Source organism: Camelus bactrianus, chromosome 6, assembly GCF_048773025.1.
Source record: "Camelus bactrianus isolate YW-2024 breed Bactrian camel chromosome 6, ASM4877302v1, whole genome shotgun sequence".
Classification (NCBI taxonomy): domain Eukaryota; kingdom Metazoa; phylum Chordata; class Mammalia; order Artiodactyla; family Camelidae; genus Camelus; species Camelus bactrianus.
The window spans coordinates 46,863,865-46,879,100 of NC_133544.1; the positions used below are offsets into that span (position 1 = coordinate 46,863,865).

The 15,236-nt window shown below is 37.9% G+C and overlaps 1 protein-coding gene across 2 annotated transcripts in view; it reads left to right on the plus strand.

Moving 5' to 3' along the window:
- The first annotated feature begins 5,651 nt into the window (after nt 1-5,651).
- The window catches only part of MIS18BP1 (MIS18 binding protein 1), a 40,816-nt gene continuing 31,231 nt past the window's right edge, over nt 5,652-15,236 (plus strand). Inside the window, exons 1-4 of one of the 2 annotated variants that reach the window (XM_074365580.1) lie at nt 5,652-5,775; nt 8,790-9,421; nt 13,363-13,479; nt 14,099-14,571. In XM_074365580.1, the coding sequence (XP_074221681.1) occupies nt 8,881-9,421; nt 13,363-13,479; nt 14,099-14,571 (1,131 nt within the window). In that variant the 5' untranslated portion in view covers nt 5,652-5,775; nt 8,790-8,880. Of the gene's footprint in view, nt 6,133-8,789; nt 9,422-13,362; nt 13,480-14,098; nt 14,572-15,236 lie in introns of both variants that reach the window. The other variant, XM_045504320.2, reaches the window with a different exon arrangement.

Genomic DNA, 15,236 nt, shown 5'->3' on the forward strand with positions numbered 1-15,236 from the left:
CTTTATCCTGTAGATTCTGCTCAAGTATTGAAGGATTTCAAATTCGAGTTTCAGATCAATCAAGCTGGAGGCAACATGAAGGCAAATTTTGAGATGGGCTAGGCTGTAAAATGGGAAACACGATAGAGACAAACAACTGCAATAGTTTCTGTGAAAAACACTTAAGACTATATAACTCAAACAGTGGCAGGAGAATGGCAGAAATGGACAGGAAATTAGTGGCTCTTTGGAACTGGGAGACAGAATAAGGAAATGAAAGGGAGAGGGACAGAATATCTAGAATGTTTCCGAGGCTCTGATTTAGCAGTGGAAAAAATAATCTTTCACTGAGATAAAAAGCAGAGGAAGAGAGAGTTTAAGACTGGGGTTTACTGAGGGGAGTGAAGGGTGTGAGCAGGGAGGAGGATGCAGAAGGGTAAGGGAGGCAGATCCATGTAGTTCTATTATGAATATACCTGTGGGAAATTTGGGTGGTATCTAGCCACAGAAAAAGAGCTTCCCCTCAACCCTATGAACCTAGTCAGTGTGGAGGACACAGAACTCTGAGGCTGCCTGTCCTTAACCCAGGAATCCAGATCCAAATCCATAGAAAAAAGGGCAGATAAAATTGCCCGTACCCTTAAAACAGCAGGCAAGGATAAAAGGCTCCCGGCGCAGCCACCTATTTAACCACAAGATGGCGCCAAAGCTAAGTAAGTTACAGGAGAGCCAAGTACAACCTCCTTCAGTGAAAAAAGCCAGCTGTCACGGTGTGGTAAGTTTTGTTACCAAGGAAGAGCTATTCACTGGCGAATGTGGCTGAAAACAGACATTTCGAACATTCTAAAACAAATTATACAGGCTCCAGTATGGTCTAGGGGCTGGTATGTGGTGAGCAGACAACTAAATGGACTCTAGACTCAAGCAGGTATCTCTACATTTGGGGCTATGGGATGGTGGGTGTGAGCCTTCAGTATGAACCATGCAGTATGAAAGCTGATCCAGAAGATAGGTACCCTGGCGTTACAGTCAGAAACAAGAGCATGAAAACGAATATATGTATGTGCATGTGTGACTGAAGCATTATGCTGTACACCAGCAATTGACACAACGCTGTAAACTGACTATACTTCAATCAAAAAAAAAATATATATATATATATATATATATAGCCAGTCTAAATTGTTATATATTTAGGTGGAAATAACCCAAATGTCAATGGAGGAATGGATGAAAAAAATGTGATATATACATACAATGGAAAATTACTGAGCCATAAAAAGGAATTAAGTACTGAAACATGCTACAATGTGTATGAACCTCAAAAAAAAATGCTGAGTGAAGGAAGACAGATATATTATACGATTGCATGTATATGAACTATCCAGAATAGGTAATTTCATAGAGACAGAAAGTTGATTGGTGGTTGCCAAAAGTGTGGGGTGAGAAGAATAGGGAACAACCATTTGATTGGTATGGGATTTCCTTTTGGGAAGTGATGAAAATTTTTTGTCAGTGGTAGTTGCACAGCATTCTGAATGTACTAAATGCCATTGGATTGTATATTTTAAAATGGTCAATTTTAAGTTATATGAATATTGTCTTAATTTTTTAAAAAAAGAAAAGCTCTAATCATTTAGGAAGATGAAAATATTCACATTGTCCTACAGTTATATATAGCATTTTTTAAAAAAAAAACAGGAAATATAAAAGGAAAATATCAGCATGCATTGCGGACAGCAAGGGTAAGCAACGTTTTTTAAAAACTCTTTTTTAGTTACATGTATTTTTGTATTTATTAGGTTACAATGCAAAACATATTTCTTACTGTGGGATGCAACAAAAAATTGAAAGCCACTGAAAATAAACTACTCCCGTTATAACCTTTTAATAATCCTCCTGTGACAGCCATGATAATGAGTTTTTTTAATTTGACACCAAAAGCAAAAGCAATAAAAGCAAAAATAAACAAGTGCAACTACATTCAACTAAAAAGCTTTGGCACTGCAAAGGAAACCATCAACAAAAATGGGAGAAAATGCTTGTAAATCGTATACCTGACAGGGGGTTAACATCCAAAATATCCGAAGAACTCATACAACTCAACAGTAAAAAGAAAAAAAATCTGATTTAAATATGGCAGAGAAACTGAATAGACATTTTTTCCAAAGAAGACATACAAGTGGCCAATAGGTACAGGAAAAGCGGCTCAACATCACTAACCCTTAGGGAAATGCAAACCAAAACCACAGTGAGCCATCATCTCACACCTCTTAGAAGGGCTGTCATCAAAAAGACAAGAAACAACAAGTATTGACAAGGATGTGGAGAAAGGGCAACACTCGTGAGCTCTTGGTGGGAATGTAAATTGGTGCCACCACTATGGAAAGTAGTATGGAGATTCCCCCAAAAATTAAAAATAAAACTACCGTATGATCTTTATCTGAAAGAAATGAAATCACTGTCTGGGAGAGATATCTGCATTCCCATGTTCACTGCAGCACCATTTATAATAGCTAAGACAGTAAACAACCTAAGTGTCCATTGATGGATAAATGAATAAAGAAAATGTGGGATATATATATATATATATATATATATATATATATATATATATATACACATACACACACACACATACACGTACAATGGAATATTATTCAGCTGTAAGAGAAGGAAATCTTGCCATTTGCAACAGCATAGATGGAGCTTGAGGACATTATGCTAAGTGAAATAAGTCAGACAGAGAAAAAAAAATACTGTGTGACCTCAAAATTCATAGTGAAATCTTAAAACAAAACAAAACAAACTCTGCACTCATAGATACAGAGAACAGACTGCTGGTTATCAGAGGTGTGTGTTGGGGGTGGGCAAATAGGAGAAGGTGGTCAAAAAGGTGTAAACTTTCAGTTATATAATAAATAAGTCCTGAGGGTGAAATGTACAGCATGGTGACCACAGTTAATAATACTGTATCGTACACTTGAAAGTTGCTGAGAGGGTGGGTCTTAAAAGTTCTCAACAAAAGAAAAACAAAATCGTATCTATGTGCAGTAATGAGTTTTAACTAGACATATTATGGTGATCACTTCACAATGCATATATACCAAATCATTATGTTGCATATTTGAAATTAAAGTCTGTCAATTATATCTCAACTAAAAAAAATCTTAAACCCTTGAGCCAAAGCATGTTCTTTTCAACTCCACCGTGATGGGTTTCAGGGCCTGCCCATTTCTGCCCACTGCAGGACTCCTCAGATGGGCTACCCCAAAACTCCCTACTGATTTAGCTAACACTGCAATCTATATTGCAATCTTTGGCTCCCTCTGCCCAATTCTGCTTCCTTCTCCCTTTATGTTTCATAAACATCAGATCTGCATCAAAGCCTGAAGATCTACTAAGCCCAATTCTTTTTCCTCTCCCTTAAGCTTTCACAGGCCTTATGTCCCAATAAATCTCTTGTACTCCTAACGCTATTTTACCAGCAGCTTTCTGCAGGATCTAAGCTGATACATTTTCATAGCGCTTATAACAATTTGTAATGGTGTATTTACATTTGCGTGTTTGTATATTGTCTCTATCACACAACAATCTCCTTAGCAGTCTTTTCTACTGAAGGGTCCTCCTCTCAAACGCCTGGGTAACCTCTCTGTTGACTCCATCCTCATCCTTCCTCTAAGCCCAGAAAGGACAGTAGTAGCCGCACAGTTGTGCCTGACACTGGAGGCACAGCTGAGAGAGTGAGAGGAGACCAAAATCCTATTTCAGGGCTGTATCTTCTGAGTGTAGGACTTCTTACCTTAGCATTATTGACATTTTAGATTTGATAATTCCTTGTGGTGCAAGAGCTGTCCTGTGCATTTTAGGATGTTTAGTAACATTCCTGTCCTCTACTCAATAAATGCCAGGGGCACCCCTGTCAGTTGTGACATTTATGTTTCCAGACACTGCCAAATGTTCCCTAGGGTGCAAAATCACCCACAGTTGAGAACCACTGGCCTTGATGAGACAGCATCTTTCTAAAAAATTCTCCCCCAAATCCTATATGGTCAATTAGTATCCCTGCTGGAACTTACCATGGTCCTGGGAATATTCTTCCAGGCCAAGCAGACCCAGATCCCTTTGCAGCAACTCCCACACATGAGGATTCCAGTCCTCTCCTCCTACGTCTGTCCTTTGGACCCTAAGCAGGTCTGTATGTGTTCCCAACAGTTAGAGATTTAGGACAGATTATCCCAGGCGTCTGGCTGTGACTATAAGCTCTCCCTTCCTGGCAGACAGAAACTTAGAGGGTCCATCCAGGGCAGCATGTTGATGTCTCAAGGGACAGATGAACATTGTCCTTTGGCCTGTATGCCTTCTCATCACACTTTTAATACACACTTTTATCCATCTTTCCTTGGAAAATTATTAGTCATCCTTATGTAAAAATCCTGTTGCTCTTTAACCTGGAGCATGCTAGATCCTAGTTACTTCCCACAGGAGAAGTAGCTAACTAAAAAAAAAAAAAAATTAAAGTCTGTATTTCTGAGTGTCTGCCCTTAATATTTCAAGGTTCCTATTTTGGCTGAATGTGTGAGCTATGGATACCTCATCATCAGGAACAGAAACTTTCCATAACTTCTATATCAGATGCTTTGGAGTATGACTGTCTCTTCAAAGTCCCTCTGTTCCACAAAGTATATTTCATAGATGTCACTAAACATATAAGTCTGGCTTTTCCCACAGATTTGGTGCAAATCCATGACCAGCCATTTTCTCATTATGCTGCTAGACAGAAACTTCACTTTATCTATGCAGATTTGTTTCCCTCCTACCACCCCCAACTGGTTTCTTTTCCTTACTTGAATTCATTTCATGTTTTAAATGTATATTTTAGATTCTGCGTTATTTCGTGAGCACAAAATTTAGTGGATACAGGATTTAGAAAAGTGGATTGCAAAAGTCACTTTAAAAAAATCCATTACAACCATTTCAGTTCAGTCTTACTGGACAAATGCGATACATGATTCTAGGATGCTGAGAATTGGGGGGAGGAAGGGAGGCAAAAATATACTCTCCAGTCCTAAATGCTGGCTTGGTGGGGAGAGGGACGGAGTTCATGAAGAGAAAATGCAGGATTACAGCTGGAAGGGATTTAGGGCTGAAAACACTAGTTAACTAACTCCCCGGGTTCCTCCTTCTCCGCCAAGACTGAAACAAGGTACCCTACACAGTGCTTCCAGCTGGCGACTACATCTTGTCGGGGTGCTGAGGCGAAGGATACACAGTACTCCGCGGTGGTGGTTAGAGCAGAGCGCAGTCTTAGGCAAGACTCAGTCTAAACGTGACTATCACGAACTGCACCACAACCCAGAATAGCCGAGATTAATGCTTTTAGGATTGGAGACCGTCAGGTTAAAAAAACTCACACTTTCTGGGGGAACAGCTCAAACTAAACAGCCCATTGCAAGTATAACTTTGCATTCAGTCCGTCATCTCCTCAAGTACAAAGCACTCTTTTTTGGCCTCAAATATCTCGCGGCCTGAGAAAACTAAACGCTCTGTCAAACGTATTCAGCAAGCTGTTCGCTCCCACGTGGAAGGAACCGATGACCAAAAGCTGTAGGCGTTCACACCCGTAGGGCAGGAAGGCAGCCGGGAAGGGACAAACTTAAGAAGCTGCCGGAGCGCCGGTGAGTCCAGGAGACGTCTGACGTAGGCCTTCCTGCCGCAGAGCATTTCGGGAGGAGCGACGGAAGGCGAAGCGGGTCCTCTCTCTGAATTCGAAACGAAGTCTGAGGACAACCAGAGGTGCGTGCCGAGTACCCGTGGCAGCTTGGGGTTGCCCAGTTTTTGTGGAAACAACATTGCCCACGCGGAGCAGGGCCTACTCTTAGTTTTCTTATGTCCGGGTGAGACGCACGGTGACGCAATTCTTCAACGCGCCAATCCTGGGCAGGCCGGAGGGCGGGCTCTTCAAATTTGAACTCCCGAGCTGTTTCGGTGTTAGGGAACCTCACGGAGGAGAGGAGCGTCACCTGCGGCTCGGCCGCTGCGGGCCGGGGCCGACGTGGGCCAGAGGCACGAGCCCTGGGGCTCCTAGCCCCCACTCCGCGGGAAGGGGATCCCGGACTACCGCGATCTCACGCTCCAGGCCCTTTACCCGAGGTATGGCCCCCCTGCGCCTCTTCCCTCTCCTCCTGCCTCCGATCCCTTTTGGCGCTGCGAGTTCCAGCACTTAAGTATTCTGGGCCCTTGCAGACTGGTGTACATTTCTGGCTTTCGGAGTGGAATCTGAGGGTTTTCAGAATCTTAAGTACACACTTCTTCATCCTACTACTTGCTTGAATTGAGAAGGAAGAGGTTAGGCAGCATGAAACAGGAGTTGTTGGTTCTTGGACCCTTTCACTGTGCCTATAATTACCTGCTTTAAATGAAAACAATCCTGTGTCTACAGTAGTCGCCCCTTATCCGGTCACTTTTCCCACCCCACAGTTTTAGTTACCACAGTCACCTGCGGTATAAGTATATTAGGTGGAAAATTCCAGAAATAAATAATTCGTAAGTTTTAAATTGCACACCTTTTAAAGTAGTATGATGAAATATTGGTCCGTACCAGCTAGGGTTGTTAATTATCCCTTTGTCCAGCATATCCCACCCAGTAGTCACTTAGCAGCCCTCTCAATTATCAGATGGCCTATTGAGGTATGATAGTGCTTATGTTCAAGTAACTCTAATTTTACTTAATAATTGCCCCAAAGCACAAGAGTAGTGATACTGGCAATTTGGATATGCCAAAGAGAAGCTGCGAAGCCCTTCTTTTAAGTGAAAAGTGAAAGCTCTCCATTTAATAAGGAAAGGAAAAAAAGTCATATACTAAAGATTGCTAAGGTCTATGGTAAGAACGAATCTTCTGTTTGTGAAACTGAAAAGGAAAAAAAATTATGGTGGTATTGTTATTGCATCCCAAACTGCAAACGTTACAGCCACAATGCATGGGAAATGCTTAGTTAAGTTAGAAAAGCATTAAATTTGTACAATAAGATATTTTGAGTGAGAGAGAGATGACATTCATATAACGTTTATTACAGAATATTGTTATAATTGTTCTATTTTATTATTAGTTAGTCTCTCATTGTGCCTAATTTATATATTAAACTTTATCATAGATATGTACATAAAGGGAAAAACATAGTGTATGTATAAGATTTGGTACTGGCCACAGTTTCAGGCATCCAGTGGGGGTCTTGGAATAAATCCCCCCCCCCACAAGGGGGGAGCTGTTGTACTACATATTGGGCCTGTTCTTAGTTCTACTAGTTTATTTGCAGTTTATACTTCCTGGTGAACATTTCATTGGGTTCTAAGGAATTGAGATTGTGTAAACCTGCACCTACTTTGCCATCTTTCTGTGCAGTTGTCCCAGTTTATTCACTTTTGTTTTTGAGAGTTTAAAGTGAATGGCTAATGAGTATTATAATCCTCCTAGCACAGGGTTCCTGTCACTAGCACATTGCCAAACACATAAATATATTATACATATTTACTGAATTAACATGTGGGAGAAAATTTTAAAAATGCAAAAAACATTCTGTGGAAGAATTCAGTGTTTTTTGTGTCACAGGACGAGATTCCAAAGATACCCTTCTTTGCCCTTATTACTGAGGAATAGTTCCTTTTTTTTTCTCTTATAAACTGTTGGATAAAATGGTAGTTTGTATATGAATTTTTAACTTGCATGTTTATTTCTCACAGAAGTTTCTTTGGATAAAGATACTTAATGTCTTTGGTCTGATTGCATTTGTATTTTCTGTAACAGGCTTTTATGTTTACATTACGTGAAAGACTGAACTAGTTATAAATTCAGTGATAAGAGATACTATAAATCTAGACTAGTAAGTTTCAAGCTCCTTGGGTTGAAATATTTCATTAATTTACCAGGTATTGCAGAATGCAGTGATATGGTTCATAACCTAGAATCTTAATTTCTAGGTGTGGGAAATAAAATTTATATGTAAGAAACAAGCTAAAACAAGTCTTAGACCAGGTATGGTCAAACGCATGATTTCCTCTAAAAATTGTAAATAGCTTTAAATGTTTAAAGAATTATAATGAATATAATTTACTTTTGAGTTAAGGTTTTTTTAAACTAAAACCTCATAATTAAAATGTTCTGCATCATAACAAAATTAGGATTGGAGATTATTTAACTTAAAAATTGAATGGATTATGTATATATGTTCATGTATAACTGAAAAATTGTGCTCTACACTGGAATTTGATACAACATTGTAAAATGATTATAAATCAATAAAAAAGTTAAAAAAATCATTAAAAAAACTGAATGGATTTTTACCCTTCATTAAGATAGATCATTGTAGCTACTGCCATAAAATTTAAGTGCCTAAAGGGAAAAACCATATTTGTGAAATTTAATTTTTTATAACTTAATGTAGTGCCATAGACAGATGTCATTTTTTTTTTTGATGAAAATATTAGATTGGAACCTCCAGGAGTTGAGGTTCAAATAAATTTCAAAAACATATTCAAAATTCAGTTCTTAGAGTTATTAAGTAGAAGATTTGGTGGAAGCTGCTTATTTGTAGAGAATTAAATTTAAAAACTAAACTGTTCAGTGACAAATAATAAAATGAAACTTTAACAAAAATAGAAAATCTTAGTCTGATTTGTGAGCTATAGACTATCCAATGTTATTATGAACCAATTAAACCTTCTAATTAGTATAATGTTGTTATGGAAAGCAAGTAAATTTAACTTTTTCTGCACCAAAGCGTGATAAAGGTCAATTTCCCATTGAACTACAGGTTCCTCTGGCCCTCTGCTGAAGGTCTATCCTGAAAATTGTGTGTAAGTGAAATTTCTATTAGAAGAAATTTGTTGCTGCTGTTTATCAAGATGATTGTAACACCTTTGAAACATCCAGGAACTCACTTGTCTTCAGAGACATCTTCTCAAAGGAGACATATGCCCATGCATGCAATCTTTTTTGACAGCATTCCTTCCGGCACACTAACTCCTGTAAAAGATTTGGTGAAATATCAGCAGTCCTCTTTAAAATTGAATGACCATAAAAAGAGTCAGTTCCTAGAAAGGACAGTTGTTAATAATAAAAATATATTTCAATCTACCATGCTACCAGAGACTACCACCTCTAACAGTTCTCTTGATATCAGTGCTATAAAGCCCAACAAGGATGGATTAAGAAATAGTGCAAATTATGAATCACCGGGGAAAATATTTCAAAGAATGAAAGAAAAAGCACTACGTAACAAGCAAGAACAAGCATCAAGAAACAGTAGTTTGTTGGAACCACAGAAAAGTGAAAGTAATAAAAATTTCGTTTCTAACAAAGCTGAGAAAAGGGAATTACAGCATACGTACGTCTGTGGAGAAAAGGAAAACAAATCATTCCAGTCAGAAAACAGTTCACCAAAAGGTTAGTTTTACTATGGGTTGGTTAAAAAGCTGTGTTGTTTATTGTGTCTGACCCTGTTTTAGGCACTCAGAGTACAGCAGTGAACAAAAAAAACAAGAATCTCTGCCCTCGTGTTGCTAGCTCACATTCAGGTTGTGGGAGACAGATAATTAGATAAGTATTTTTAGGGTAGTATAAGAGAATGCTCTGGAAAGAAAAAGCAGAGTAAGCATGATGGGGAGAGCTGAAACAGGTAATTTTCATTGGGGTGGTCCGAGTGTGTTTCAGTGAAAAGGTGGCATTTGAGCTAATTGAAGAAGACTATAGAGATGGGTATCTTGGGAAATGGGGAAAGGTGTTCCTTCAGCTGGTGCAAATGCCCTGAAAAGAAGCATACGGATTAGCTGTGAGATCAGTGTGTATGTAGTGGAGGGGATAAAGAAAGGATCAGATAATGCAACATAAGAGATAATTATGCTTCTTATACAATTGGGCTTTTATTGTGAGCAAATTAAGGAGCCACTGGAGGGTTTTTAGCAGAGGAGTGACACGATCTGTCTTAACCTTTTTTGAATATTACTCTGGCTGTTAATTTGAAATAGTTACTGTAGTAATCCAGGTGAGACATGGTGTTTGGTCCAGGTGGTAGCAGTGAAGATAATAGAGTGGCTGAATTCTGGATATATTTTGAAGGAAGAACCAACAGCATTAGCCCAGAGATTGGGTGTGGAATGAAAGAGAGATATAAGGATAACTCTAGGGAGATTTGTTTGTTCAGTTTTGAGATTTTTGCTTGAGCAATTGGAAAAATGGAGCAATTTAACTGAGGTAGGGCAGGCTGAGGAGGAGTGGGGTTGAGGGCTCAATAATTATGTTTCTGCCATGTCAGTTTTGATGTGTCTTAAAAATTGAAGTGTAGATATGACTTAGGCTGTTGAAAAAAATCAGTTGGAATTTAGGGAAATGGTTCAGGGGAGAAAAATACATTGGGAATTATTATCACCTAAATGGCAGTTTAAAGCTATGAGATTAGATGGGATTATCAGGGAGTAAGCGTACACCGAAAATATTCAAGGATGAGTCCTGGAGCATCCTGGAATTTAGAAGTTAGTATAAAGGGTAGAAAGTAGTGAAGGCCACTGAGAAGATGAGGAAGAAAAAAAACCAGGAGTGAAACTTTGGAAGCCAAGAGACAAAATGCTTTTAAGGAAGGAGTCATTGGCTGTATCTTATGCTGCTAATCAGTCAAGTAAGATGAAGGCTGAGATTTGACCATTGGATTTAGCAACGTGGAAGTCATTGGTGACTGATGAGAGCAGTTTGGGTGGAGTGACAGGAACAAAAACATGATTCAGGAGGGTTCAAGAGAGAACATGAGGAGAGATTGACAGTGATGAATACAGACAGTTCTTTTTGAGGGGAGCAAAGAAATATGGGAAGTATAGTTTAATAAGATCTTATTGTTGTTCTTTATGATTGGTGAAGTAACATCATTTTGGTGTGCTGTTGGGAATGATCCAGTAGGGAAGGAAAAACTGAGATTGGGTAGTGTGATATTCTTGAGTAGTTTCAGATGGAATAGAATCTAAAAGTGGATGTTTGGCCTTAGCAAGGGACATAAACACACCATCAATCAAACAAGAAAGTAGACAGTGTTGTGTAACTTAAGAAATAATCTGAAATAGGAAGTAAAGTCATCAGTTGAGGGTGAATATATGAAGCAGGTTTTGAAGTTTGAGGAGGTGGAGGTTTGAATAGTGTAAGAGAGTGGACTAGTAAATGATCTAGGCCTAAATTTGATTTCCTGGACTGTGTTAAGGACCTACTTGAGATTTGTGGCATAGGTGCCCATGGGGAATAGGCAGGGGGTTGGATTTTATCAGGAATGTAATTTTGCCAAGTACAGGCATCCTCATTTTATTGTGCTTTCCTTTATTGCCCTTCACAGATACTGTGGTTTTATAAATTGATGGTTTGTGGCAATCCTGTGTTGTCAGATGATGGTAGCCTTTTTAGCAATAAAGTTGCTTTAAAAAATGCATTTTTAGCAATAATTCTTTAAATTAAGGTATATACATTGGTTTTTTTAAAGACATAATACTGTTGCACACTTAATAGATGACAGTTAAATGTAAATATAACTATTATATGCACTTGGAAACAAAAAAATTCATGTGACTCACTTTATTGTGATACTTGCTTTATTGCATTGAACTGAACCCATAATATCTCCGAGGTGTGCCTATAGGATGATGTGAGAGAAGGACAAAGGAGTTGGGGTGTGTGTGCAAGGTGGTGACCACAACTGGTCATGAAATTTAAGTTGCTGAGACAGGGAAAAGAAGACCTGAATGAGATGAGGAAGTGTGAAGAAGTGTAGGTCTTGCTGGGATAGTCCGTGCATTTGAGAGAACTAAAGTCTGAACAGATAGAAGGTGGTCAGAAAGTGGGACACTTGAAATTGAGATTTTAATGAGTTGCAGTAGTTGGTAAAGATACTTTACATGCATTATCTCATTTAATCCTTTCAGTAAACACTGTGGGTAGATGCTCATTTAATAGTCTGGAAAATGGAGCTTTTAAATATGTCATGTTTACTCTGTGTCTCACAGGTAATAATTGATGGGCTGAGAATTAAATACAGATATCTGTTAGAAAGCCCATGCTCTTAACTACTACACAATAGATTGTGGGAATATTGTCGTGTTTCAAAGACAGTGATACATTTTGACACAAAAAGCAGAGTTTTCTAAGGGAGTTTAGGATAGACATGGGGGAGTACACAAAACAATCTCATATAGCCTGGGAGAAAAGGGAGAAGCAAATGAAATAATGTATATTAAAGCACATTTTGTATGTAAAGTGGAATTCAGAGACAGGAAGAAATAACTGACTGCTTTGAGAATCTGATGACTCTTTCCCTAAAAAAACCCCATATACACAAACAGATTTTGTATGTAATTTCAGAGGTCTTTTGAGGAATCTCTGCATGGATCCTTGGACTCTGAGATAAATGACTGATGTTTTGTAGTCTGTTATATTTGATCAAACTACCCACTTGTCTTTAGTACATTGCCTGCCATTTCTAGTAGAATGGGTTAAAGAAATAGAAACTCATCCTTTTATGGCATGTCATCATTGTAAAATCTTTATATTAAGGTTTCTAAGGCTAAAGCAGCACACTTATTAAAGTATAATCACTACCAATTTTTTTCAAGTGTAATATTTGAAACTAAACATATAAAATAATTCAGTTTTTCCTTCTCTGGTACAAATTTTAAGTCTATTACCTTCCCCTTTTTGTGTGAAAGAAACTCATTTCTATATTCAAGAAACAAAACTTTAACAATCTAGGACATAAAACAGAATAAAATGTAAGCAATACTATTAGTCCCTATTTGTCTAGTTGATAAGCCTGCTAGATCTATGCCTTTGAAGGCCTGCTAAAGAGATGTCAGCAAAGTATAAATTATGGTTTAGTCTGCTAACAATTCTCAACATTTTGATTTTTAAAGTATAAGTTACAACTTTTCAGCTTTTCTTTCACATTTCAGAAATTTCCATCACCCAGAAGCAGAAGCAGAAGCAGAATTTTCAAGACTAGATGGCACTTCATGTATAATCTAACACATATATCTGATTTGTGGCAGCACCAGAATTTTATTCCATGTTTCTAGACTTCTAAGTCCAGTAGTATACTTTTGTCTGGAGCTGGCAAGTGACAGGGAGAAGTTTTAAAAAATTCTTTCTCAGCAGAACATAGTTAATAGAGGATGAGTTTAAGCCATGGGAAGATAATAAAGGGAAAAAACTTACGTAGCTGTCATATGTTACATAAGTATACTATATTGGTCTGATCATTACTGAACCTAATTCTTTATTCCAAGATTTTTTTAAAGGCATTTCTTTCTTCTCAGTGACTAATACAACTCAACTTCCTCTTTCTTTAAAAAAAAAAACAGACTCAACCTCAGTCCAAGAAGTTCCTCTAGAGTCATCAAATAATACTGTCCTGTCAGTCAAGCAAAAGATTCAATGTCAGCAGGAAAAGGAAGCACCTCTGCACAATTTAACTTATGGTAAAGTGCTTTTTGTTTTGTTTGTTTTTAGTTTGTTGCTTGAATGTATAGTTAAATGTTCTAGATAATTATTTTCCCTGCAGAGGCAATGAGCATTGGCTATAGATGAAACATTGTCATAAAAGCTAGCAGCACTCAGTGAAAGACTGGGCAGGAAGATGGAGGATTTCTAACCTGAAGACTTTAATATCAACAGTTTTATAAAACAAATGAACAAATATAGCAAAACAGAAACAAACCTATAGATACGCAGAACAAACTGGTGGTTGCTGGGGGAGGAGGAGGGGTGTTGGTGAAATAGGTGAGGGACAAACTTGGGTACAAACTTCCAGTTATAAAATAAATAAGTCAGGTAATGGAGATTTCGTGTCCAGCATAGGGAATAGTGTAATAACTGCATGGTGACAGATGGTAACTAGACTTAGTGTAGTGATCATTTCGTAATGTATAAAAATATTGAATCCAATGTTGTATACTTGAAACTATTATGATACTTAAGTTAATTATACTTCAATTTTTAAAAGGAACAAACATAAAAAAGTTTTAAATTGCTCTGTTGCTCTCCTTTAATTTCATATGATCCTTCTATAAATTTTGTTTGGTTTTATATTTTTGACAGAGCTTCCAGTTCTGAACCAAGAACATGAAAATATTTCAGCTGCAGGAGTCTCAAACAAGGCATTAACTAGAGCTCAGTTGGCTAAACAAATTCTTCACTCAAAGGAGAATACAGCTGCAAACACTAAGTCCAAAAAGGACACTTTTTTTTTAGAAGGCATTGATTCTACCTGTCAAAAACCCCAAAATACCACTGTTGAGACTCTCTGTGTTGCTAGTAATGGTGGTCAATTAATGGTTTCTGATGATAGCAAGATCACAACAGAAGGCACTTCAAAACAGGAAATCAAGGAAGGAAATGAGAAAACAATGCCCAGAGAGACTGATCTTCCAGGTTCCATGAATGATACATGTAAAATTGTGCTTGCATCTCCAAGATTTCATGTAGCAGTTCCTCGGAGATCAAAAAGAAATGCCTCGAAGCTTTCTCCGAGTATATGCCAAACTATTACAAATGGAGCTGAAAAAAATAAGGTAGGAAAACTGTTAAGGCAGATGTATATTTGTTTTTACCCTCATTTTTCAAGAGCTTAAGCTCTTTTGCTCTGTCATTATTAAGAGTAGCTTCATTGTTAGATTTTACTTTGTTCAGTGTACAGGCAGTGTAGTCTAGTGAAGAGAGCAGTATGTTGAAAGTAAGAAGACCCAGGTGTTAAGTCTTACCTCGCTCTATTGCTAGTTGTATAGTCTTAAGCAATTTACTTACTCCCTTTAGGGATGAACAGTGAGTTATTCTTGTTCTTGATGTTTTTCCCCCTGATTCTTGGGCTACTGTTAACAGCAGTTAAAAGAAAAAGGAATTGTAGCATCTGAAGATTTGAGAAGTTTTTCTGTTGTTATACAGAAGGATCAATAAAAGACTTAAGATATTTTCCTTTCTGTTAAAATGGATGAACAGTTTGCACTTCTTTTAAAGACCAGTTCATTTCCTCTTAGCACCTAGAGGATTTTGTCCCTCTAATTATCCACTCAGTTTTTCCCTCTCTTCTGGCTCATTCCTGTTAGTATATAAACATGCTAAAATATTATCTGCACTTTTTTTAAGTGATGAAAAAGTCTACATTCCTTTTACTTCCTATCCCACTCTAGCTACCACCCTATTTTTTGTTTCCCACTACAGTGTAAACACCTTGAAAGAG